General features: G+C 37.4%; 1 protein-coding gene and 2 long non-coding RNA genes across 3 annotated transcripts; 1 reads left to right on the forward strand and 2 right to left on the reverse strand.

Moving 5' to 3' along the window:
* Positions 1-678: 678 nt before the first annotated feature.
* LOC130742971 (nicotinate N-methyltransferase 1) lies at positions 679-15,205 on the reverse strand. Its single transcript, XM_057595084.1, has 4 exons — positions 14,632-15,205; positions 13,671-14,007; positions 13,102-13,166; positions 679-1,125 (listed from the first exon to the last, which is right to left on the reverse strand). Exons 1-4 carry the CDS (start codon positions 14,986-14,988, stop codon positions 826-828), a joined length of 1,059 nt encoding a protein of 352 aa, XP_057451067.1. The 5' UTR covers positions 14,989-15,205; the 3' UTR covers positions 679-825.
* Positions 15,206-15,614: 409 nt separating this feature from the next.
* Positions 15,615-16,422, forward strand: LOC130748559 (uncharacterized). Its single transcript, XR_009022731.1, has 2 exons — positions 15,615-16,132; positions 16,230-16,422. It is a non-coding gene; the product is annotated as an uncharacterized LOC130748559 (long non-coding RNA).
* Positions 16,423-23,959: 7,537 nt separating this feature from the next.
* Positions 23,960-24,880, reverse strand: LOC130749821 (uncharacterized). Its single transcript, XR_009023106.1, has 3 exons — positions 24,495-24,880; positions 24,291-24,396; positions 23,960-24,169 (listed from the first exon to the last, which is right to left on the reverse strand). It is a non-coding gene; the product is annotated as an uncharacterized LOC130749821 (long non-coding RNA).
* Between the last annotated feature and the right edge of the window lie 2,247 nt (positions 24,881-27,127).

A 27,127-nucleotide genomic window follows, 5' to 3' on the forward strand; every position in this document is an offset into this window, starting at 1 on the left:
TCTTCTCCGCGCGTGGCTATGATGGATGGCCCGGAATGGACCAGATCTGGGTTTTTCTCCACTGCAATCAACCATTTGCTGCCCCATGTCTTGATCTCCCGGAAAAAACAAAACATGCTACCCATTGTTACTTTCATTCATGAAGTAAAGCTAGGTCCTTGCTTTTTTTTGTTTGTTAGTGTATCCTTAGCTTTATTAAGGAATGGTGCAATTTTGATTGCCCTTGCTGCATGATTTGACACCCCTGTTTCTTTTTTTCCCCAATCTCTGATTCCTATTGTCCTGGTTCTTGTCTACTTTTTTCTTTGTTTCTGGCCTCTTTCGTTTTCTTGTATTGGAAGAAGTGAGGAGAGAAATGAGTTTGAGTTGGGGGAGAGAAGAGAAAGAAAAATAATGGTGATGGTGGGTTGAAGATGATGTTGATAATGATGAAGAAGATGCAATGAATGAAGATGATGTTGTTAACTAATTTGTGTTTTAATTTTTTTTTAAATGAAAAAGAAAATAGAAAATCCAAGCGGACTCAATAAATGACGTGGCAATACCACATGGGATTCCTGGAGCTCCGGCGTTGACCTTACTGGTCGGAAGGACCAAAACCAATCATTTTGCCAAAAATTGGGGACCAATACCCACCTTTACTCCGGCGAGGGACTAAAGCCATATTTATGCCAAAGGTTAGGGATCAAAAACAGGATTAAGCCTTTATTTAATTTGATGTTTTGAACCAACCAACACATATATCCAAAAACATTTAACCAAATTATACCACGAACCACATAGATTCAGTCCATAAAATCATGGAAACACTGAGCAGTTAACTTTTCATTTCTGAAACTCAAGGACGGTATAGAAATGGTCAACATGAAAGGATCTGAAACGATTAAAACCTGCTGAAATGGCTAGCTGCCTGAACTGTTCTTCAGTCCTGTGCTTCCCCTTGGCTCTGTAGATTGTCATCACGAATATATCACCCTCAAGCAATGCTCTGGTTCTGTGACTATCATCGGAATTTTCTGGAAGCACTGGCTCACAAGCCATTAGTTTTCCTCCCTTTGGAAGTGCCTTGTAACAGTTCACCATTATGTGCTTGCATTCCTCGTCGGTCCATGTTGTCAGCACCCACTGTCAAATAAAACCCAAACCATATGTAACAAGACTAATTACACAGTGGTGGTAAAACGGTTTCACTTGTGGGTCAAATCACTTAAACAGGGTGGGGGTGGGGTAATGTGTATGATCTTCAACCCATTTTGATTGCCCCGTTTGTTTGGAAGAATTTATTTGAGCTTATCAGATAGCATAAGCGCTTACGTCAGTGTTTGAGAGAGCTTATGCAAACTACTTATGGCCTACCATAAGCTGTTTTGAGCTTATTTTCATAAGTTATTCAGGATAGCTTGTGAAAAAGAGTTTGTGCTTATATATAGCTTATTTTCGATTTATTTCAATAAAATTTTTAAAATAGCTTTTGAATAAGCGCTTATTTAAGTTGTTTTTCCAAACGGGGCATGAATCCACCTAATAAAAGCTGAATTGGGCGGGTTGGCTCATCGAATCAGCAATTTAAAAAAAAATATATATATATATATATATATATATATATATATATATATATATATATATATATATATATATATATAGGGGAATGCTAACTTACTCCCACTTGTTTTTTAGAAGGAGTAAGTTAGCACTCAACACCTTTTATTTTGGACAAAAATACCCACTCTCTCTTTTTTCAAAGCATTAGAAGTATGTGCCCCTTGGTAATTTTCCTAACCCTTCCCTGTTCTCTTTCCACCCCCCACGTCTACCTTTCCCACTTCCCCACTAAGATCTGTAACTTCAAAGAGTTTATCAATTAGAAAGGAGATATGCAGCTTGACCATCGTTCCTACTGTCTGAATTGCGTCGCACCGAACCACTACGTTGTCCGAACCTCGCCGCCGGAACCATCACGGTTGTGCCACCGCTCCGGCCTCCCTTACCGCGAGCTTCCCCTCTCGATCTGATTCTCAGCACCGCCGTCGCAGGATGGTTGATGCGTCGCAGTCAAGAGGAGCCACCCTCGCCGTTCTCTTTTGTCCACACATATAACCTCCAAGCAGTGGAGTTATCTGTTTTAGATTGGATTGGAGATTGAAAATGAAGATTTAACCATTGACGGCAAGGTTTTGTGAAAGGGAAGAAAGCAGGGAACGATGAAGGGGAAAGTAGAAAAAAAAAACTGCATTGGTTACAAAAAAAAACTGCAGTTTAGAAATAAAAAAAAAGATAGTTTAAATTACTTAATACCCCATAAGTAAAATTGTTTTGAAGTTTACAATAAGGGATATTTTTGTCTAAATGAAAAGGTGTTAAGTGCTAACTTACTCCTTCTAAAAAATAAGTGTGAGTAAGTTAGCATTCCCCATATATATATATATATATATATATGTATAATTTTGATTGAGTTTTACAATTTCAAACAAAAGTTAACTCTAGTTGGCCTCAATCTTGGGTTTTTTATTTTATCTAAAAAATCAGTTTTATTTGTAATTGTAATCTATACGATCAGGGCCGGCCTTGGGCCTGTGCAAGCAGGCCCACAGCCCAAGGCCTCAAAAAAGAAGGGGCCCCAAAAAAAATTCTCATTAAACTTTCCCCTAAAATAAAATTTAGTTATAATAAGTAATGTTCAAGATGTTATTAATGACTTGAGTTGGTCTAATTGTTAGTAACTGTGTATGTTACTTTACTCGACCTCTGGGCGGGTTGCAAAATGTCAGTTGCCAAACAAACAAACATAATTGTTCTAATAAAATTTTGAACGTTAAAATTATTAGGGGTCCATTTTTATTATTTGCCAAGAGCCTCCAAAATGTCGAAACCGACCCGATCCTTCAACCCTTTTAACTCAATACACCTAATTCACTTTTAAAACGAGTTAAAAGCTAAATGGGGCAGATTAGCTCATCGAATCACCGATTTTAATATATAAAATATATATATATATATATATAATTTTGTTTGTTTGAGTTTTACTATTTCAAATAAAATTTAACTCTAGTTGGCCTCACTGTTAGGCCTTTTATTTTATAAAAAAATCAATTTTATTTGTAATTGTAATGTATATGATCCTTCAACCCATTTTAACTCAATCCACTTAATCCACTTTTAAATCGAGTTAAATGCTGAATGGGTTGATTGGCTCATCGAGTCACCAATTTTAAAAATATGTATAATTTTATTTGAGTTTTACTATTTCAAATAAAAGTTAACTCTAGGTGGCCTCACTCTTAGGCCTTTTATTAATCCAAAAAATCAGTTCCATTTATGATTCTAATTTGTAAAGGAAAAATTTTAAATCATGACTTAGGGATGCGAACACAACTTCAGCTTTGTTTGAATGATTTGAAGATCCTGTACATTACAGGTTAAAACGAATAAAAAAATTATTTTCGGATGATTTGCTATTAAACAATATGAGGCTTTTTTTACACATATGGTGTAGTTTTATGAGTTATTTACAAATCTAGTGTAACTTTATACTTTTTTACGAGTTAGGTGTAAGTTGTCAATTGATTTGGTGACTTCAATTTTTTCAAGAGTCTCCTTTTCAATTGGGGACTCTAGTTTCTTTTTATTTTTTTATGAAGTCTATTTTCAAATGAAGACTTCTATTTTTCTAAAGAGTTTCCGTATTTCAATTGACGACTCTTGTTTCTTTTTATTTATTTATTTTTTCTAGAAGTCACCTTCCAATTGAAAACTTCTTTATTTTTTAAAGAGTCTCATTTTCAATTAGCGACTCTTGTTTACTTTTATATATAAGTTTAACCTCCAAATGGATTTGCCATGAAGACTTCTGCAAAAATGCTTATAAAAATAAGAGGAATCTCTTTATTTGATAGCAAACTTCTATAAAAAAATAAAAAAAACCAAGATTCATCAATTCAAAGGAAATTCTTTAAACAATAAGAGTACCATTTGGAAGTATACTTCTATAAAAAAAAATTAAAAAAAAATGAGTCGACAATCAATAAGGTGACTCTTCAAAAAATAAGATAAGTCTCCATTTGGAAAATAGATTTCTCTAAAATTAAAAAATAAATAAAATAAAGTCGTCAATTGAAAGAGACATCTTTAAAACATGAATTTCTTAACCCAAACTCGTCAAATCAAACATCAACTTACACCTAACTCGTAAAAACGTAAAAGTTACACTAGATTTGTAAATAACATATAAAACTACACCATATGGGTAACAAAGCCACAATTTGAAGATTTGTACAAGTCTATAATTTAAATCATGATAAATGTTAAATTTGTGTAGATTATTATATACCACATTTTCCACTTCTTAAAAGGTTTTTATTTTTCAAATTTTGGTGGTTCAACCCACGAAGCCAACTTAATGCAAGGCGGGTGAGATCTTCAACCCATATTTCAAAACAAGTCAACCCAACCAACTCTTATATTTTACGTGTTGAAAATGGGTTAGGTCGGGTTGATCCACATTCTCAGCCATGCTCATGCATCTAATCATGTGAATTTTTAATTTAAATGTAGTTGTGACTTGTTACCGGTGGCGGAACATCATAGGGGCAGGGGATGGCCATGCCCCCCCCCCCCCTCCCCCCACCAAAACCCCTTAAAAATTTATTTTATATTGGAAATACTTTATATTTTTTTTGTATACAGGTAGTGTAATATATATGTAACAGATGAATCCTTCATATCAAAATCCGTGGTGGTCCAGTGGTAACAGAACTTGCGTTTGGATCCCTGTACCAGGCTCGCATCCCACCAAGTTTCATTTTGAGTAGTCATTTTACATTATTTCCCTTTTAACAGCTTGGGTTTTTTTTTACATTATTTCCCTTTTAACCACTTAGGCAAATGTGTAAAAATTTTAATACTTGTTTTTTAACACTCTTTGAATATTTGACCGTAAAAAAAACTCTTTGAATATTTACTTGAGTAATAATTTTTAGAGATGGCAGGAAAACCCAAACTCGCGGGGCCCAACCCGAACCGAAATTGTGGGCGCAACCTGATTTCTTTGGCTTTGGGTTTGGGTTCGGGTTTGGGTTTCACCCAAATTTTAAAACATGTTTGGGTTTGGGTGTGGGATTGATTAAACCCGCACCCAAACCCGAAGTCTTATGCATGTAATTACCATGTAATTATCAACCCTTATATATATACTATTAAAGCTACTAAGTAGAGTTTTTTTTTAAGTTACTAAGTAGGCTTATGTTCATGAACTATATTTTTTCCTTTGTATTGGAATGATAATGAGGTTTGATCAGTTTATGCTTATGTTGTTCTCTTATGTACATGTTGTTTCCGGATTGATATTCTTTATTTTTTGTCGGTTCGGTGCTCACATTGGGTTTTGGGTTTGGGTTCGGTACCCGAAACCCATGGGTTTGGGTTTGGGTTTAACTTTTGCACTCATATTGAATTTGAGTTTGGGTTTGGGTTTGGGTGTTAAGTTTGGGTTTGGGCGTGGGAATGGCCAAACCCGCACCCACGGGGCCATTGTCAACCCTAATAATTTTACATTATTCCCCTTTTAACCACTTAGGCAAATGTGTAAAAATTTTAATACTTGTTTATTTAACACTCTTTGAATATGTAAGTGTGATAAATTTCTCAAAAGCATAAGAAAAAGAATAAATTCTTTTGTCAAGAGAAAAAATTGTTAGAATAATGAAATAAAATAAAAAATTTGATGAAGATAAAAAAAAACATTTAAAGCAAAGATATAGATCAAGAGAATACAAAATTAGAAAAAATGAGAAGTAAACTTTCAAAAATATTAACATAACTTGTAATAAAGTTCTAATATTCATATTATATGAATCGATTTAATCTTTGATTTTTTTATGAACATTTGTGTGTATTGCTCATAAAAATTATTTGAATTTATCTATTGAAATCTTATTTTGGCCCCCGAAAAAAATATTTCTAGCTCCGCGCCACTGCTTGTTACATGGATGGATTCGAATCAATGATTTATGATTGAGTACAATTTTACGCTGATGGTGATTAAGCTATAATTTTTCACATCGTCTACAAATATAAAAGAATATATTTATTTTCCATTTTTATTATAAATTATTGAATCCAAAAATAGATATAAAATGAAAAGATAATATCATTTATTTCATTTCTACAAGTTCTGGTGGAGGCTGTGGAGCCAATATTGGTTTTTTAGAGAAGATGAAAAATCCTAATTGGTCACAGTGAATCCTAGCCACGAGTTGTGTGGCATACTGACAGGTTTCTACTTAAGAAGACCCGTGAGGTACATCATATAATTATATCTTCTATATTTAGTAACCGGGTTATATAAATCTACAAGGTAAATTGGACTGGGCGTTGCCCCTCTAGGGGCTCGCCCAGGGTTTTGACCGCCCCGTGGCGGGTCCCCAAGCCAGTAGGGTTGGGCCTCGTTCAGCCAGGCTCACACGGCCCATTAAGGACATTAGCATATGGGGGTCCAACACTACCTCTATAAATAGGTAGCAGATACAAATTGTAAGGGACTCTTGGCTCATTTGAAAAAATATACATGTAATTCAGCATTTCTCTCTCTAGTTTTCTCTCTCTAAGTGCAATCTCTCTACATCTTGGGTACTACCCCTGTTCTCAATGTTCCATTCCGGAACATTTGGCGCCGTCTGTGGGGAACGATAAACTTTTGATTCCCGGATCACGTGGATTGATTGCACAACTGATTTTGCTTGAGATTTTCGTTGATTTTCGTGGATTTTGCGGGACGGATTTTGATGACGGAAATGGATCTTAGATGATCTTTTTGGGCTCTGGATTGGAAAAGGAATACAATGCACCTTGACCTTCAAGAATCCGTGTCACCACAGTTCTCTCGGCAGCATCTTCTTCCACAAGGTTCGCCAACGATGGCGGCGGAAGTTCGGGAATAGAAGCATCGAAGACAAGCCACGCATTCTGAGGCGGAACCGCCTGTGCTACTGGGAGGAGGGGATTTGCGATTTAGAGTGGACGGATCTGTTGATTATTGCGGCATCACAGGCGGATCGTGGTGGAAGCTTGATCGCTGTTGTCAATCGACGGAGCGGGAGCGAATTCGAGACTGAGAAAGGAATCGATGAAACTCAGTGGCTATAGTGGACGGGAGAATGACGGATCAAGAAAGCTGATCAGGTTTCGAAACGGGAGAAAAAACAGCGATAAAAGGAGAAGTTTCGGATCGAGAACAACAAAGAGACTGATGAAGAGTAGATCGGTGCCAATGCGGAGGGGAAGGAACAGGGTGCGCTCACGAGAGAATGACAGATCGAGATTCAACGTGTAGAAGTGTGTTAGTTCTTCAAGGCGCATCCAGCGATGGCAGATCGGAGCAACACGGTTAAGACCGACAATGAAGAGCGTCAACAGAGGTGAAGCTTCAGATCGAGGAAGCATGTAGGCAAGGGAGAGCAGATCGGTAATGACGAAGAAAAGAACAGAGGCGAGGAATCTGACCAGGGCACAATACATGAGGAGCAGAGCCAATCCCGAGACGTTTTTTGATGAGGCGTTGGAATTCTGGCGGGCACGCTTTTGTTTTGGCGGTTGAAGTTCGGCGAGCAAGTGTCGGCGGCGTTGAAGTTAGGCGGTGAGCAAGTGTTGGCGGCGGACTTCTGGCGAGCACGTTTGCTTTGGCGAGGGAAGTCCGGCGAACATGTTGGCTTTGGCGACGCAAGTCCGGCGAACATGTTGGCTCTGGCGAACATGTTGGCTTTGGTGACAATGTTGGCTTCGGCGGTGGAAATCTGGCGAGCATCTTTTGCTTCGGCGATGGAATTCCGGGGAAGACGTTTTGAATTGGTGTCGGAGATGGCGAGAGAAGAGATGGCGAAAGAAGTTAGAGATGGCGAGGGAAGTTTGCGAAGCTGGGAATTTGTCGATTGTTGTTTACGCTCCATTCCATTGTTGTCAGATTCGCTTCTTTCTGGCGAGGTGTTTAAGGACACCACCGATCAACATACGTAATGTCGCCGTCGTTGTTTCATTGAGTTTTGGGCATGCACGCGAGCATTCTAATTCACTTAGCAAATTGAAGTAGTCGTATAGTACCTCCAGCGCTTCAAGGTACAGGTCAAATTTTGGGGACTCATGCAAAGCAGAATTGTGCTTTGGTGGTGCCAGCATCGGGTTATTAGAGGAAATGGTTCATCCGCCAAAAGAGGAGAGAAAGCAGGGAAAGGGAAGACCTCTTTATGCAGCCTCAATGATACAGATAAAAAACATGAGCAATGGTGACTTGTGATTTTACAAGCAAAACCAGAAATAGGGGATAACCACTATCAGATACTTTCAAGGTCAAGGAACTAATCCAGAAGTATGTAATCTCCTAAAAAGGACGCTTGAGGCCTGGAACTGAGATATTACGCCTGGTTTGCACAATCTCCTCATTAAATCCCTTTTTTATTCTGATTATTTAGGCGTTTGGCGCCAATGTTGAACTGTTTAATGTGGTCTCCCTTTGCTGAAATTGAGCTGATTGATTTTCTGGATAGTTCTGATATGTTTCTGCTTTATGTCTTTGCCTAACATGTGAAAGAGATTTATGAGATCTAGAGCTGTTTAAAGGTGTGGTTTCTAAAATTCTTTGCATCTGTTTTGAGATAAATGCTTGCACCTAGAGCTAAAGTTGGGGGCGTAATTGATTCAAGCATGCTAGTTTTTATATGATGTTAACTCTCATACTTAGCAAAGTGGTTTTATTTGTTGAAGTTAAATGAATTGGAGGATGCGATGATTATTTGCTTGGGTGTTTAGTGAATGTCACATGCCCTTTCTATCATGTTGATTGGCTATCTTCCTTTTAGTAAAACTTCATTTTGAAAATTGAGGCACACCTTTCAAAAGTTTGTGAAGATATATGAAAGTTGCATATGAAAGTTATGAAAATTCTTTCCAAAATTCTTTCGCATTCTGAAGATTGATTTCAGTTTTCAAATTCTGATGAGCTCATGATTTAGCTTGGAAGACTCCTCCATAAGCGGTTTGTTGTTGGGTGGGACAAGCTCCTGATGGCGCGATTTAGTTACAAAGTGAAACAAGTTTCACAATGAACTGAGTTAGCCCCGGAAAAGCCCACATAACAATTGGATTCATTGGCGATGTGTGGGGTACAAGTTACCCATTCTACTGAGCACCGCTTTGGTAATCCAACTGGCCATTGGAACCCAAAGCACATTGAGTCCCGAAATGGGACGATCACACCAAGGGTGGCGACCTACCGCTAGGGTGGTGACCTCATGCCAAAGGGTGGCGACCAAACGCTATGGGTGGCGACCTGTAAGACTCAGTTTCTAGACACACAAAAGTCGCCAAAAGGGTGGCGACCTCACGCTAAGGGTGGCGACCTACCGCAAGAGGGTCGCGACCTACCGCAAGAGGATGGCGACCTACCGCTAAAGGGTCGCGACCTACCGCAAAAAATGAGGGTAGCGACCTACCGCAAAATGGTGGCGGCCTTACGCTGAGAGTGGCGAGCAAGCCAAAGAAATTTCTTATAAGGCACAAAATTCTTTGACAAAATTGGTTTTAACTTAGATTTATTAACTTTATTTTTAAACACATGGTCATGATGTTTTACAACATCTTTACTCATGGTCTTGATAAGAGCACATCTTTGGTGGTTGATATTTCTTTGATGATTAGGTGATTGCATGCTTATAACTGAATTGTATGATTTGATAAACCTGCTGGAAATGATGAAATTTGAATTATGATTCCTGAGGCAACTGATGATTATTTGTAGTTGAGAAATGTTCTAAACAGGAAACAGGCTAAAGCAGGATGGTGATGGCGATGCGGCGAGTGAGGACACTCCTACTCCTCATGACTTGGACAGAGTCTGGTGGACTTGTGGACTATGGCGAGAGAAGGAGCAATGCGTGCTGGGCGGATCTTCTCCTAGGGACGATGCGGCGGCGACTTCGGCTTGAAGACACATTGCGCTCTCATGCTTCGAGCTCAGTGTCTTGTGGACTGGTTGAGTCCCTTCACCATATTAGGGGACTCGCCCAGGAAGCAACTTGTCTTGATCCGTGAAGATGCTACGAGGGGCGGATGCGGGAGAGATTGGCAGGAGACCATGTCACCAGGCGAGCCAGCTTCTATTCAGCGAGTCACGTCATATGTGGCGGGCCACCACGACTCCTTAATCTTGTAGGCGTTTGTACACCATCTTTCTAGGTCCCGCGTCAATCGGAGATTCATGTATTTGTGTATTTTCTTGCGCCTATTGGCAGTTTGTGTTTCATTTGCGTCATGTCGGCGACCTACACGCTTTATACATTCTTTGTTGATCCCGCCAAGTAGCGTGGCTAGGTGATCTTCTAGGCGGGGAAGCTATTGCAACTAGAAGCTTGGGAATAGTTCCTGCGCGTTGGTCGAAACCGCCAGCCGAGGAACGCCGTACTAAGTGGAAAGTGGCAACGGGCGACCTGCTAGGGGGATCACAAGGGGACAGAGATTGGCGGTCACATTTTGAAGACACACTTCGCTCTCCTGCTTCGAGCTTGTGGACTTGCGGACCAAGGGCGCTCGCCCTTCATCTTTTCACGCCATGTTGGCGACTTGGATTTTTGCATACACGATGGATAAGCATTAGGCAGTTATAGTTTTCTTAAAGACACACTTAGCTCTCATGCTTCGAGCTCGGTGTCTTGTGGACTTGTGGACTAGGCGAGCCCCTAGAGGGGCAACGCCCAGGGTTTTGACCGCCCCGTGGCGGGTCCCCAAGCCAGTAGGGTTGGGCCTCGTTCAGCCAGGCCCACACGGCCCATTAAGGACATTAGCATATGAGGGCCCAACACTACCTCTATAAATAGGTAGCAGATACCAATTGTAAGGGACTCTTGGCTCATTTGGAAAAATATACATGTAATTCAGCATTTCTCTCTCTAGTTTTCTCTCTCTAAGTGCAATCTCTCTACATCTTGGGTACTACCCCCGTTCTCAATGTTCCATTCCGGAACATAAATATTGGTTCAGATTAGCCTAATACTAGCCGGTTCAATAATATATGAACATAGTTTAGGAGATAAAAAAAGTTTAAACACATCAAATATGATTCGACCACCTAGGTTAAAGTGATTTCACTAAATATTTATATTTTCTTAATTAATTAAGGTCGAGACTAAAAGTTAAAAACAAAGAAAGAAAACTAGCTTCCTCAAGTACCATGTACTACTGGAGTCAAACATAAAAAACACTAAAGTAAAAAGAGGGCAGGAGATCATACGCTCTCAAGTGAGATAAGATAAACCATTTCTAGCAAAGGCATATTTACATTTGGTAATTTAGATAACCCTTAATTAATAACCTGACTATTTTTTTTATAACTATACGTATAAAGTAATTAATATTTTAATATGTTTGGATTTATTGCTTTAAACTAAATATGTTTAAACTAACTAGGTGGACTTTTATTATTTTAGTATATCGGTGCACTACAGGTATTACAAGCTTTGCATGAGGGATATTTTAGACTCTATCCCTCTCTCACCTTCTCTCTCCCACTCTCTACCTGTCTCTCAATCTCACAGATCAACCTAAATCTTCACCTTCCTCTCCTTCATCCTTCCTCTCTCCTCCCTTCCACTCTTTCCTTCCTCTGCGCCCTTACAATTGTGATTTTCCTTCCGTTTATTTGTTGAATGTACAAGAAAGCTCTAATCTTTCTTCCCCCATCATCAACAGCAAAACAGAAAAATTGAAAAGAGATAAAAAAAATTAAATTTTTTGAAGGGAAAAAACACCAGAAACACAATATGAACCCTCAAATATGGATTCCACGACCTTGAAATCCTTGTAGCTAGAGAGAGATTCAACTAAACCACATCTTGATCTGGCTTCAGATGTTCATGGTGAAGAGGAAAGATGTGAGCTTGGGGTTACAACCACAACCACGAACAAGGCAAGTCTAGGCAATCCAGTAATAGACTCACAAAATGATAAAGATGGAATCTTTGTGGGAGCTCAGCCAAGATTTCAACCATAGGAGGAGACTCAAGGTTGGCTAGGGTTTCTATTTCTCCACAAAGAGTTCTAGAGAAAGCCAGGGCGACAAATGGGATGGTGATGGCAACGGAGGCTTGCTCGTCGGGTTCTGAAACCCGCAGTAGTGAGTGATGAAGACGACAGACGCTTGGTGTCGGAGTCTCTGGTGAGGCGACGAGAAGAAGGATCTGGGAGCAGATGTAAAAGAAATTGAGGGTCTTTGAAGATTCTTCCACTCTGGTGGTGGCTGTTGTTTGAATTTTGGAGGTTTTCTCTATGATGGTGGTGGTGGTGGGTGGATCTGCTGCAAAGGGATGTGTTGAAGGTTTTAGTCTCATAAGGAGGCAGAGTAGCTCTTGAGCATGCCCAGTTCTGGTTCTATGACGACTCTACAGTTATGGCGATGGGGCTGCAACAAGTTCTGTTGTTGAACGATGGGTGTGGTCGATTTACATTTTTACCTTTGGTTATTCATTCAATCTTAACATTCATTTGAAGAATATTCCAGGAATCTTAGATTCAATGGTATTTAATTAATGGTGCATCAATGAACCAAAATAATAAAGTTCTCACCTTAGTGGACACCTAAACTAAATTATTGAATCCCCAAAATAATAATTTCCCATACATGTTATTCATAAGTTCTCTCTTCCTTTTCATTTTTCTGAAAAAAGAACAAAGTCGAGGAAATATGGTGAATACTGACAATGAAATGTTTTTGTAATAATAATAATACTAATGTCGAGATAACGTTTATAAAAACAAGAGGACAAATTAGTTTTTTTTATAAGCAAGAGGACAAATTATTATTACTAGCAGCAATATCGTAGGGACCACACCATATTCTTATTTTTTTCTTCATCACAAAGTAGGATTTCCGTATTAATAGTTGATTTTCATTATATTTATGTTGGAAATGGTTAATTAATCAGGCGAAGATATTTTCAGAAAGACAACAATTTTGTATTTTTGCAAATTAAGAATGGCCAAAGTTTTACTATCAGCCAAAAAATAAAATTAGATAGATATGCAGGCAGAGCTATGAGAATATTTCGGGAAGGGAAGACGCACCTTCATAAAGATAGCATCCGCTTGGGGAATATATTTGAACATGTCACCACCCACATGGGTTACACCTACAATTTTCATATCATAGTTCAGAAATCACAACCGAATCTTACCAAGTACTGATAAATAAATCTCATAAGTTCTATTCTGTAATTGACTTTCTAATTTCTATAAGTGATTAACAGATTATAGATTTTCCAATCACGAAAGCAACACGCCGATAATGTGAAAGGTGGTTTAGGGTGTGTTACTTTCATATTAAAAAATAATGATTAATATCTATTTAAAAAAATTAATTTTTAGAGATTTTGAAAAAAAAAAGTTGATTTGTGTTTACTATTTTAAATTATTCTTTTATGTTCTATCTCATCTAACATAATAGATTTTCCCAATAAGCTAATAAAAGTACATTTTCATTATAATATGATTTCAGCTTTTTAAAAAATAATATTTTTTAATAAAAAAATTGAAACAAAGAAATATGTCATTTTTGTAAGAAAATATTTTTAATTAAAAAATGATTTAAAAAAAAGCTAAAATAAACGCAATTTTGATTAATTAATTTTACTTACTTGGAATTTGTGGTGCTTTGGCGACAACTTCAGGGAGGTCAAAGTTGATTCCTTCCTTGATGGAGGGGTGTTTCTGCAAGATCATGCGGAGGCAGTCACCGCCGCTGCCACCCACGTCCACCAACTTCTCCACACCTTGGAAGCCATCATATCCATCCAACATTGCCCTCATAAAGGGCACTGAGACCCCTGACATGGCCTTCAACATTAACTCGTTCATCTCTGATTGCTTCAGATAGTACATGTATGCTGCCTCTCCGTTTGCCCTCTCAAAGGGCTCCCTCGTAGGGTCCACAACTGCCTCATGTACCAATGGCCATGCTCTCATCAACGCATCCTACAAGGCATACATGTAATTACCCCATAAAATACAACAATATAGAGATTATATGTGTGCAAAAACGGTGTAAATTATATCCAAATTTAAATATATAACTTCATCAATTGTAAAAGTTTTTTACCATTAGCTAGAACTGAAATTTAGTTTTATCCTAAATTTTTGAATATACTAGGGTTTTTTTTACATGGAGGGGTGAGGCCTCTTGAAAAATACTATAGTGTGTTAAATTACTATCACAATTTCGACTCAAAAGTGATGAATGTCAAATATTTGCTTTAAAAATTCAAAACTCTTGACCTAAAAGTTCAAATAACAAATTTTTATCATAGCATCACCGGCACCCATGAGTAAGCCACTTTGAATATACAGCACCGATCAAGTGCATTTCCGCAAAAGTGTTCTAAAGTTCCTCTACCGAATTGGAGTACAGAATCATCTTCAAAGGTTTTGTTCAGAGCAGGCATGTGTTAACTATTAAAAATAGCATTTTGTAATAATAATAGTAATTTTTTTTTTAAAGTCAATAATAATAATACAAGTAAGTGATTTTAGATATTTTTTTGAAAACGATTTTAGATACTGCTAATGCTTTTCTTTTATTCAAAAAATTTATGAACTGACCTGGTGGTGTTGGAGAACATAAGCCGCATAGGATAGGCCTTGTTCATCGGAAACGAGCGTTTTGCCAACGTCCGTCAGGGAGTATGTTCTTTTGCCGCCGCCGATGTGCTCCTCGAAGACGCCGTAGCTAGCCAGCATACGGAGGACGCGCTGGAGGTTCTCAGCGTCGCCGCCAGGAAGAACGCGCTCAAGGATCTGTGCGGCGGAGAGAGGAGCGTTGGAACCGCCTTGCCAGATGGCGTCAGCGACGTTGAGGCGAACGACGGCGTTGAGGGACATGGGAACGCTTATCATGTTCGCCAGCTCCATAATGGCGAGCCTCGCTTGCTTCCGCGACTCCTCGGCGTTGTTCTCCATCGTTGTCGACCACTGTTTGATTTGGTTGTGTGGTTTGATTTCAGTCTCTGATTTGAATTGAATTTGTAGCTAAACCTTTAAAGTTCTAAGAGAGGGCGGTGAAAAGGTTGAAGATGTGTCAGTTATCTATTTTCCCAAAGGAGCAAATGTGTGGAGTCATGTGAATCTCAATAAATGACTTGGCCGGATCTTAATTGGCTCACATGTGAAGGAAGTACAAGATTTTGAGGATATTTCACAAGGAAAACAATTGGTCTAAAGGGACAGTTTAACAACTAAGAGCAACTCCAACCCACAATTCCTTATTTGGTTTCTTAACACACTATTCAGCACTATTCTACACTATTCCTGTGGGCCCGTACTGCCACATCAGACTTAAGGAACTCCTAAGGAACTGAACCAGATTTTGCTCCAACCCATGGTTTCTTAAATTACTATTTGAAGGGTCCCACCCGTGTCCCACCATACAACATTAATTTATAATATTTATTTTCACCCAATTTAGATTTAAAATTTAAAATTAAATCAATACTATAATTAAATTTAATTATTTCCTTTTAATTTCTTTAATTAATTAAGAATTAATGTTTGGGCTGAAAGTTTAAAAAAAAATTGGGCTCCAAAGATGATTTAAAAAAAAAAAGAGTCCAAAGAGAAAAAAAAACCGGCCAGGCCGGTCAAACCAAGCCCAAACGGGCAGAAAACCGGTTCCAACTGGTCTAAACCGGTTCCAGCCGGTCACCCACTATATAAACAACTTTTCCACTCTCTCCCCTCATTCATCCCTTCCTAACCCTAGCCGTCCACTTCTTCTCCTTCCTCTCTTCTTTTTCCTCTCTTCTCCCTCACCTAAAACTGATTTCTTCATCCTCTGATCTCCCTCAGCTTCTTCTTCGATCTCTCTCCCTCACACCGCCGCCAAACAACCATTTCCCCTCCCTTCCTCTCTTCAAAGAAATCCTAAAACCCTTCCCCCTCCCTTCTCCATGAAACCCCAAAACCCTTCCCTCTCCATTCACGAAATCCGGCCACCAAACAACCACCACCGCCACCAAACAACCACATGCAGTCACCACCGGCCACCAAACAACCACCACCGCCACCATAGAGCCTCAATCTGCCCCCACATGCAAGCCGATTTGAGGTAAGATCTTGTACTCTTCTATTGTACTTCTCTTGATTTTGTTGATTTTCGTCAGATCCTGTACTCTTCTATTGAACTTCTCTCATTTCCCTTCCAGATCGGAGCAAAAACGACCGGATCGGAGCTCCTGTTCTTCCCTTTCAGCTTCTGTGTTTTTTTATTTTTTTTCTATGTAAAAAAATTTATCTTCTGTTGTAAATAAATTTGTACATCTTCTTTCTTCTAAAACATTTCATTATAATTTTGTATTTATTTTATTGTTGAATAAAATTTCTGGAATTCTGGTTTAAGAGCAAGCACTGTGTTGATTTCCTTCATTCTGTTTCGTTTCCCTCTGGATTCAGTTGAAGCAAGTGAGAGAAAATATTACTTTTTAATGTTAAGGAACCAAAAAGCAGAGTTCCTTGCACAAGGAACTCTGCACTGTAGTTAAGAAACTAAAACTGCCACATAGATCAGCTCCAATGCTGCAAAAAATAAGAAACGGTTCCTTAGCAACTCCAACTGGTCTAAGAAACCAGCGTTGGAGTTGCTCTAATAAAATACAGTACATAATTAGAATTATAATAATAACTGAATAATCAGGGAAAGGTAACGACTTGGGGCATGGCCAGCTCCCATAGTGTAACCGGCGGTGTGTATAAGGCCGGGAACGAATTCACTCCAGAAATTTGATGTTGTGCAGGGAGTATATATATGTAAATTTGTAATAAAAGAATTAACATATACTATTATAAATGAGCGCATTTTTTATCAAAAGGGACATAAGTGAGGATATTTTTTTACCAAATGAGCCCTCAAAAACCACATATTTTTACTATTTAACGAGAACTTTTAGCAATGTGGGACACAAGTGAGAGCATTTTTTATCAAAGAATTAACATATGCTATTAGAAATTAGAGCATTATTTACCAAAAGAGACACAAGTGATGACATTTTTTACCAAATGAGCTATCAAAAACCACATATTTTTACTAAAAATGACATTTAGCAATGTGGGACACAAGTGAGAGTATTTTTTACCAAAGGGTCATCTAAAACCACATACTTTTACTATACAAATTTTTTTTCTAACATTTTTTTTCAAAATCGAGTGAGATCATTTGTCATGCCTCCTAGATCCCTCTATGGTAGTAATCACATAATCATGCAATGGGTATACCAGCAGAGAAGGTGTAGGCTTTTTTAAAAGCACAAGCCAAAAATTATTGAGGTAGCCTTCGGTGAAGTTGGGTTGCCGCAAGTGTGGCGCGTACTTCAGACACTTAACAGAGTAGCATAATGCATGATCACCAAGGGATAGTACGAATCCGATAACTCAAATTGTGCAACGGTGACTTACTTACTTACTTTTGTAAATGATTCGCATTGTTTTAACTTTCTAGTAGTATTTGAATGCTAGAATGCATAGAAGTGAATGTAAATTCTTTTTTCGTGAGGTATTTGGTATTTTTTTTTAGGGAAATGCTTGATTGCATAATCAAGATAGACTACAAAATGCACGTCTAGTGTGATTTAATTTTCTAAATTACCTTTTATTTTACGTATTCTTATTTTATGTACAAACTAGTATTTTTGACCCGTGCGATGCACGGGGATATTCATTTTTATTTATTTTGTCTATTTTTATTATTTGTGTGTTATTTTTTAAAAGATATTTTTGGTATTAAAATAATAAATGTTTATTATATCAAGAAATTTATAAGTTTTGTTTTGGGATAAATGTGTTTACTTTTATAAATGGTACATTGTTTTTAAGTTTTTTTTTTTATGATGAACGTGTTTGTTTTTGTCCTGTAAGAGCAAAATTATTAATTTATTTGTGATTTTCATCATTGTTGACCCATGCAACAGGATAGTATTTTTTTATTGATAGCCTGTAATTTTTTAAAATGTATTATTTTTTATGCTTATTAAAAGAAATTTTAAAATAAAAAAAATTAATTTTAGATATAACAAAACATAAACTTGAAAGTTTTTTTTACGATGAATGTGTTTGATTTTTATTTAGAAGCACAATAGTTATATTTATTTGAGTTTTTTTATTTGTTTGTCTAAATGTTTGCATTATTTAAATTATTTAATATAAAAATTTAATAGTTTATTAAAATAAAGTGACATATATAAGCTTAAAATAGTCACTGAGTAAATCGTCATATAAGTTTTTTTTTATGATGAACGTGTTTGTTTTTGTCTTGTAAGAGCAAAATTATTAATTTATTTGTGGTTTTCATCATTGTTGACCCTTGCAACAGGATAGTATTTTTTATTGATAGCCTGTAATTTTTTAAAATGTATTATTTTTTATGTTTATTACAAGAAAGTTTAAAATAAAAAAAAATTAATTTTAGATATAACAAAACATAAACTTGAAAGTTTTTTTTACGATGAATGTGTTCGATTTTATTTAGAAGCAAAATAGTTATATTTATTTGAGTTTTTTTATTTGTTTATCTAAATGTTTGCATTATTTAATATAAAATTTAATAGTTTATTAAGATAAAGTGACATATATAAGCTTAAAATAGTCACTGAGTAAATCGTCATATATATTTTTTCCCCTCGCCATAATAAAATTGAGAATAAAACTGGGAATTCTGTTTTTCCAAACACTTTTAATGTTGTACAATCCTTTTAAATTTAATTTTGCTTATATAACAACTTAATATTAATTAAATTTTAATTTTTTTTAAGTTTTTTTAAAGCCACGTCATCATCATTTATCCACTCATCATGTTATTTCATCACTCACCAGAGCCCGGAGCTCCGGCTAGGACTGACTCCATACGTTTTTCATTCGTGAGGACCTTTTGTACAAATATTTCCGGTCAAGGACCTACCTCAAACGGCGACACAAAGACAGTGACTAATTTAAGATTTAAGCCTAATTTTGACAATTTATTGCTTCTCTAACTCTACCTATACTTCAAATTGTAGGTAATAAATTTTTGTCCTCTAGTGCCTTATAGATGACATAGTAGAAGTTCCCTAAAAAAATATGATTTATATAAATTAAAGAAAAGTTTAAAATTAAATTTAATAAATATGTACGGTCAGTGTAAAATAGTTAACATCCAATCACATTATGCGATCTAGAAAATGCCTAGTGGTATCTCTCATGAGGGAAGCAAATGCCTTGTTATTTACGTGTCTGCCTTTTTTAACCTTATGTTCATACACATGTAAAATTTTAAAGAGTAAGGTTGTGACTAATAAGAAGAGGACATGGGTTCATCTATTTCTATGGGATCCATGATTAACCACGACAATCCCACACAATGACACTATCCCCCCAGATGATAAAATAACATGACAATCATTTGTTCAAAACAGTCATTTGTGTAAATGATATTAATGGAATTAGTACCAAGCAGACATAATTTTAAAAATCTTGGCAGGTTCTAAATTCATAATAACAATCATTCAAATTCTGACATAAATTGGCTTAAAGTGTATTTTACTCACGTCTTTAATTGAAATTTTGTAACTGGTAAATAACTATTCAAAACAATTTTTTATCCACTTGCATGAGTCTACTAATAGAGTGATCTATACATACACTTTTCATATGGTCAGCAGTCACACACTTAAGCATTATGCTGCAACGGTTCCTCTCAGTTTAACCGTCATGCTTGCAAAGAGGAGTGTTTACTTGAAGAAGCTTTCACATGAAAGGTCTACCTAACATGTACAGTATTTCCTGAGCTAAGATTAAAGAAGGGATTTGATCTTAATGTTCATGTCAAGGAGCCTCAGTTATGTCATCTTTCTTTTCCTGCAGAAGAAAAAATAGAAAGCTTAATCTACTAAAGGTAGGCTTGTAGTAAAAAGCTTAATTGGTTTGCTAGAATTTATGTATATGTTCAAACTATGTGTTATAGATGTAGAGAAAAAGAAAAGGTGAAAGAAAGTCACTAACCGGGATAGATCACATTCTACCAATTGTGATACTACATATGCATAAACATTCACTATAATTAGCTCCTGGTTTGTGCAGTTCCTAGTCCTCAAATTATGGCCAGTTAAGAGAAATAAGTGATAGACCAAGTATATGAAGAATCCATTCATTCATTGTTCAAAAGAAACACAACAGCAAGCAAATATTGTATTAATTTGAACTTTAACATGTCCAAACAAGCAGGTTGGAATCAACAACTCAAATTCCTCAACCTGTTAACGGAGACTACCTTATCTTTCTTACTTTCAGCAGGCTGCAACATATCAGTTATGAACTTCTGACATAATGATTGTTTTCTTCCTGCTGCTGCATTCATCTTCCTGGTGCCTGTTGCTGGCTTCTTGGCAGCAGACTTTCTTCACTCAACAGTTCAAAAAGATATGGACCTGCTCAAATGAGATGTATTTAATAGAACATCTCACAAATTCTTTAAGAGGGCGTTGAGCTCTAGAAAGAAACAACAATTCTAATACGCATCATTGTGCTAAAAATTCTTGACTGAAACAATTAGTCCTAAGACAAAGGGAAGATGCAAAGCAAATATTTTTTGCCTGAGGACATGACAGCAAATGCATATGTAACAGATTCTGATTCAGAGTTGCCAACAGGACAACAATTTCAATTTTTTATGATAAGTGTAAAGGATGATGCCTTACAATGCATAATGCTGCTTCAATTCTTACTCTCCAAAAAGCTCTGAGTTAGGACATAAAAACTCCATATATTAATTTAATATTTAAAGCAAATATATGGGCAATGGAGCCTTGTGGAAGTTCACAAAAACTTATCCATGTCGTATGACAAATTCTTATTGGATGATAAAAGGGAAATGAAAAGATTGAATCACACTAAGCAAATTAATTAGTTGGCTACCTTGAGATGCACTACTTTTTTGATGGCTAACAGCAAGCCTGGCATGAGACACTTGGCATCCATGATATCATGCCTTATGGAGTAGATCTATAACAGCAATTGACCTCATATGAGAAGATACACTTTTTAGAAAACAAAGACTCAAAATTTGTTCACGCAGTACATACATCTCATGGATCATAAAAGTTAAGTATTGAAATTTTGTACCTGAGGGAAGCCGTGGAAGGACCAAGCTATGCACACGAATTCAATTTCCCAATATTTGACCCCTTGCCAATTGATTGTAAGAAATATCACAACTATAGACAAAGATTATAAGAAATATGATTAAGGATAAAAGAACTATACCTTACTGTAGCAGTACCACTACAATTCTGCATAATGAGGTGGAGTCTGTTAGGAAATAACACAGCTGAAGAAGTAAAGTAAAACCAGGAGTGCAATCAACAACACAAGAATATAACGTGGAAACTCCAAAACCGGAGAAAAAACCACGACCGTTGTCAAAACCGACAACCAGAGAATAAACACTATGTGAAAATTGATACAACACATAGACTTCACTCTCAACCACCCCATGACCCCAGTACACCCACACTCTCCAAAGTAAATATTTGAACTACATCTCACAATGCTTTAAAACAAGAGCATAAGAGAAAAAGAAAACACAAATATAAACTTAAAGTGTTTTCAGGTGCTACATCTTTGGTGTTTTGGTGTGTTGAAACAAGGAGCTTGAGATCCCTATATATAGTCCTTGGACCCTCTCACCCCTCACTAATCTAAGCGATGTGTGACTTCTCCAAGATGCATAACTTGATCTTTTTTCTCCTTCATTAGCAATGTGGGACTTACATTGCAATCAACCCCAACAATCTCCACCTTTATTGTAATGGTCTTCAGTCTTCATTGTATATACCGACAATCATTGTCTTCACCGACAAACATAATTCTCATTGTCTATATACCGACAAATTAAATTATCATACTCCACCATAAAAGAGTACACTACACTTGGAACTAAACCATCACAAGAATTTTCTTCACTTGGAACTAAACCATTCCAAGAATTTCCACATGCCGAAACCTTGCTGAAAATTTATGGTGCAACTTCCATGTTGGCTTTCTCCGGAAGTTCATCAGCCATCGACATAACCACGTACCTTGCATCAATGCCAACCAATGCCCGCACGCTATCACCACACACCTTGCATCTATATCAACCAATGCCCGTGTGCCACCTGGACAATCTCATGCCCAGAACGCCTTGTGTAATCATGATTGCATCAACTCCAACATCACAGCTGCAAACCGACTGTAAACCGTGCACCAGGTTGGTTCCTAGCCAGAACATTCCAAAACAGCCCTTCACAATGTCACACTTCTTCAGCACCTTCGCAATACCACACAAAGTGATATCCATCGAACCGGAAGCTCTGATACCACTGTTAGGAAATAACACAGCTGAAGAAGTAAAGTAAAACCAGGAGTGCAATCAACAACACAAGAATATAACGTGGAAACTCCAAAACCGGAGAAAAAACCACGGCCGTTGTCAAAACCGACAACCAGAGAATAAACACTATGTGAAAATTGATACAACACATAGACTTCACTCTCAACCACCCCATGACCCCAGTACACCCACACTCTCCAAAGTAAATATTTGAACTACATCTCACAATGCTTTAAAACAAGAGCATAAGAGAAAAAGAAAACACAAATATAAACTTAAAGTGTTTTCAGGTGCTACATCTTTGGTGTTTTGGTGTGTTTAAACAAGGAGCTTGAGATCCCTATATATAGTCTTGGACCCTCCCACCCCTCACTAATCTAATCGATGTGGGACTTCTCTAAGATGCATAACTTGATCTTTTTTCTCCTTCATTAGCAATGTGGGACTTACATTGCAATCAACCCCAACAGAGTCCATAGCTGCGGCAGTAGTGCTTGAAAGGAGCTGTGACCGGAAACCAATAGGGGAGCAAAGGAAAGAGTATATTCAACAATAGCATATACAATATAAGAGAAACATTGAAATTTAAGAACACAATCGACAAAACTTACGACTGAATTCCTAGCAGAACACAGTTCTACTTCGTCTCCAATTAGTTCCTCTTACACAAAGCTTATGCGACTGAATTCCTAGAAGAACACAGTCGACAAAACAACACATTGTGTAAGAACAAAGTAGTGAAAAAGCAAGGAGAACAAAGAAGGAAAAGGTGAGAAAAATAATATGTAGCCTTAAAAATAGTCACTTCGAGCGAAGGTGAGCAGTAAAGTGCCAAATAGAGAAGAAAAATAGGCAAATCACCACATCGAGGTATAGGCCAATTTAGAAAGCTCTGCTAGCGTTCTGCAAGACATGTGCTTGTCAAACAACATAATTAAAGAGGCAAATGGAAAGAAAACTATGTAATAACAATAAAAAGCATCAGGTCTATATCAGACCTTCAAAGGCTTGCACATGTCAAGTGCATATATCATTCTTGTTTGACACATCCATGCTTCTAGTCATAATTAGACAACAAAACTATTACATAAAAATCAGTATGTAGCCTTAAAATTAATCACTTTGAGCAATGTGCAACATGCATAAAGTGCCACATAAAGAAGGAAGAAACGATAAATAACACCTCAGCATGGTCTAGACAAATTTGAGAAACACCGCTATTGACCACTATAATGTTGCCAAATCCAAATTCGAACTCTAAATCATGCTCTTGATAAACATCCTCGTCATCTCTAAGTCACTGAACATAATAGGAACATCAATACGGATTTCAATTTCAGTAATTAATAGATGACATTCAGCAATGAGAATGAGGAGGCTTGTGACAACATGTTTCACTCCAAAGAAAATCCTAATGCTAATATTTAAAAATTAATAATAAATTAACTGAAAGTGGGGGGAATTGGTTGTCATCCATCTCTTTTCATTTCCAATCAATTAATAGAAGCAAAGTAAGCATATTGGGGCAAGGATAAAGTATCCTTAATAGCAGGGGGAAAATCATAATAAAGAAAAGCAAAGAAACCAAGAATGGTAGGAGTATAGCAGGGTAGCCAAATCTAAATCTCATTAGCAAACATGGATGCTAATATTAAGCCAAAGAAAGAAAGGATTGACAATTCCATAGGCCAAGGGATCAGCAAGCCTGAATCCAGACCAGCATCAAGGTTGTGTAGAAGCCACCATAATCTAACAAAAATGTCAAACTCAAATCATTCCCACATAATGACAGACAGAGAACAAAACATGCAATGGTATTGGGTTAAAGCAGAAATTAGCAAAACGAAAACAACAAACATGGAAATAGAACCTTGGAAGGAAGAATGTCCTGACCAAATCCTGATGATCGAAAGAGCGGCAGACCTATGGAGGTGATGCAAAGCGACACCCTAAATCCCAGATCATTTCACCACCGTCTGCAAGAAGCAAACAACCCCCTTAAAAAAACAACAATCAGAGACTCACAAAGCTCAGAAGACGAAAGAAAAGAACCAAAATTTAAGAAAATGAGAACCTGGGCTGGGAGATGAAGAATCAGGAAAGAGAAGGGAAGGAAGAAGAGTAGATCGCAGCACCACCGCCTGCAAGAAGCAAACAACAATCAGAGATTCACAAGGCCCAGAAGATGAAAAATACAAAACATAACAACTGAAATTTAAGAAAAGGAGAACCTGAGTTTGGAGATGGAAGAATCAGCAAAGAGAAGGGAATGAATAAGAAGGAAAAGGGAATGAAGCGCCACACAACACGAACCCAAAGCCGCAGCAACACCACAACCTACGAACCTCCTCCGAGTCTTCCATGTTGCCTCCTTCACCTCCGCTAAGAGGCTTGGCCTCACCGGTGCTCTCTTCTACCGCTGACGGTGGCCGCTCAACGTCTGTCGCCTCCAATCTCATCCTCCCTCTCTCTCTCTCTCTCTCTCTCTCATTCTCTCTCTCGATTTCTCTCTATTTGACGTGGTAGATTTTGGGAACCGTCGAATGGGAAGATGGGAAGGAAAAGGGAAGTGAAACGGAGCACAGCGAGAAACTTGAACGTTTAGACTTCAGAGAGAAACCTTTCTCTATTAGGAAAACGGATGAAAATTGAGAAACGCAAACGATTTCTGGAGGATTTCAACGGTATAGATTTGATCTGTAACTAATAATTTATTGTGAATCAATGGCTTAGATTCAATCCAAGTGAAATAAAAGACATTTTTACGAAAATATTCATGGTCAAGCTTCATAATCTTTAAAATTATATATTGATTGACATATTTACCCCAAGGTTGCAAAAACTCTTACTTTATAGAGTTTATAGATTACATCCTATGAAATATTATGAGTCAAACTCTTGAGATCTACAAAGACCCTTCGTGTAAGACCCGGATTTGCAGAACTGGATTTATGGTTTAATTTCCGACTCACGCGTAGGACCGGTGGAAGCGTGACAGGAGTTTACCGTTTGGGAAAGTTTAATGTGAGACCCAAGATTTTAAGCTTAGAATAAATTAGTGAAATTCCTTATTAACGAATAAGTTCGATGTATCGTGAAGGGAAACCTGAACAAGAGTTTATTGGATGAAATAAATTTATGAAGGAGAAGGTTCAGGAAAAGTTCAAGGATTGTATCAAAACCGATAAAAGTATAGCACGACTAACATTCGCCTAATCTTAGGTCAAAGACACTAGTAAATAGCTAATTTACACTTTAGGACGCGATGGAAACTAATTCCAAAAATCTTCAGAGAAATGTTAGAATTTCTCTTATTCGTCAGTAAACAAGTATTTCGATGCGAAACCCTGGAATGTACGAACGTCAAATTTCAATTCTCTGAAGTTTGCCGAAACGGAATCCCTGATAGTTCAAAAACCCTAAAATCGACGGACGATGAAGACTTTTTCTATTCGGAGCTTCAAATAAAGATTTCATCCGCGCACGCCCACTCTAATCGACGTTCCGAATCTTTCTTCAGAAGGAAGTTTCTGCATCCGAGGTCAAAAGCATAAAGTGCATAAAGTGCATTTTTAAGCCGGTAAACATTAAAAACAAGCCTCGAAAACCAAAAATCATACTGATATTTCTTTGGAGAATTAGAAGATTCAGCGGGAAGAATATCGTGTCTAAAATACGTTGGAATCAGTAGGAAAAATCGGAATCGCGAAATTCTCATTTTTCTGCATTTCCCATTTCCTATATATAGTATGAAAAATGAAAAAAAAACAAAAAAATTCACAAACACACACACACGGCCGAGGGGTGCAAGGAGGAAAAAAGAAGAAGTTGATTTTCGTCGTTTCTTGCCCGATTGCTTCACCGTTCGTTGCTAATCGAAGACATCGAGGTATAGTTACTATCCCTCACTTCTGATCGTCAGATCTGTCGACTTTTTCTATGTTTTTCTGAGCTCAAAGTTTGGAGCTTTTTGTAAAACTGTCCAAATAAGCTGATTTTGGTGTCTAAACTTAATGCCCACGTGCTCTAGAGCATGAATATCCAGTTGTTTTCGACTGAATCCTGTCGAATCGTCGCAGAGGTCAAGTTTTCTGAAAATACCCATTTTCTGACAGAGGTTCCGCTTTTTGGATCAAAAACTCTCGACTGAGCTTAGCTTCAGTAGGATTAGTTGTTATAAATGTCGTTAGGATCGAGCTCATCAAATTTTTTTTTCGAAATTCTGATTTTGAGTTTCCGAGCTAAAAATAATGACCAAAATACCCCTGCGACAATTTTCGACCCGATAATTTTTCTGAGAGTTTCCCTGGCCTAGATATCGCCTAAGAATACCTAGGGATTGATTTAGATCGAAGAAAAAGTTCGAAAACCCTATTTTCTATAGTGGCCGAAACCTATTTGCTTGGGTACCGTGTCCAAAAATAATTTTTGAGTCTCTATGACCTGAGCCATTGCGTAGCTCTTTCAATTGTGGAAATTTTGGCGCCGGTTTCGTGTCATTCCGAGTTCTGTAGCTCAAGTTATGCACGTTTTAGCGAATAAAGTGTTTTTGTACAAAACCTGAATCGAGTCAAAACTCATCCATTCGGGGAAAGCCCTTCCTTTCGTGCCTAAATGTTGTACTCTGAAGTTTCTTGAGCTTTGTCGAACATTAGTTAGGATTGTTTCGACTGTATCGACTTGTGTTGATTCATTATTGCTTTGTTT

The sequence above is a fragment of the Lotus japonicus genome, chromosome 3 (assembly GCF_012489685.1).
Source record: "Lotus japonicus ecotype B-129 chromosome 3, LjGifu_v1.2".
NCBI classification, from domain to species: Eukaryota; Viridiplantae; Streptophyta; class Magnoliopsida; order Fabales; family Fabaceae; genus Lotus; species Lotus japonicus.

Coding starts and splice junctions, on each gene's coding strand:
- LOC130742971 (XM_057595084.1), bottom strand. CDS start 14,988: ATGGAGAACAACGCCGAGGAGTCGCGGAAGCAAGCGAGGCTCGCCATT. Junction 13,167..13,670: donor CAAAGCACCACAAATTCCAA/GTAAGTAAAATT, acceptor TGAAAATTGTAG/GTGTAACCCATGTGGGTGGT. Junction 1,126..13,101: donor CGGATGCTATCTTTATGAAG/GTGCGTCTTCCC, acceptor TTTATTTGACAG/TGGGTGCTGACAACATGGAC.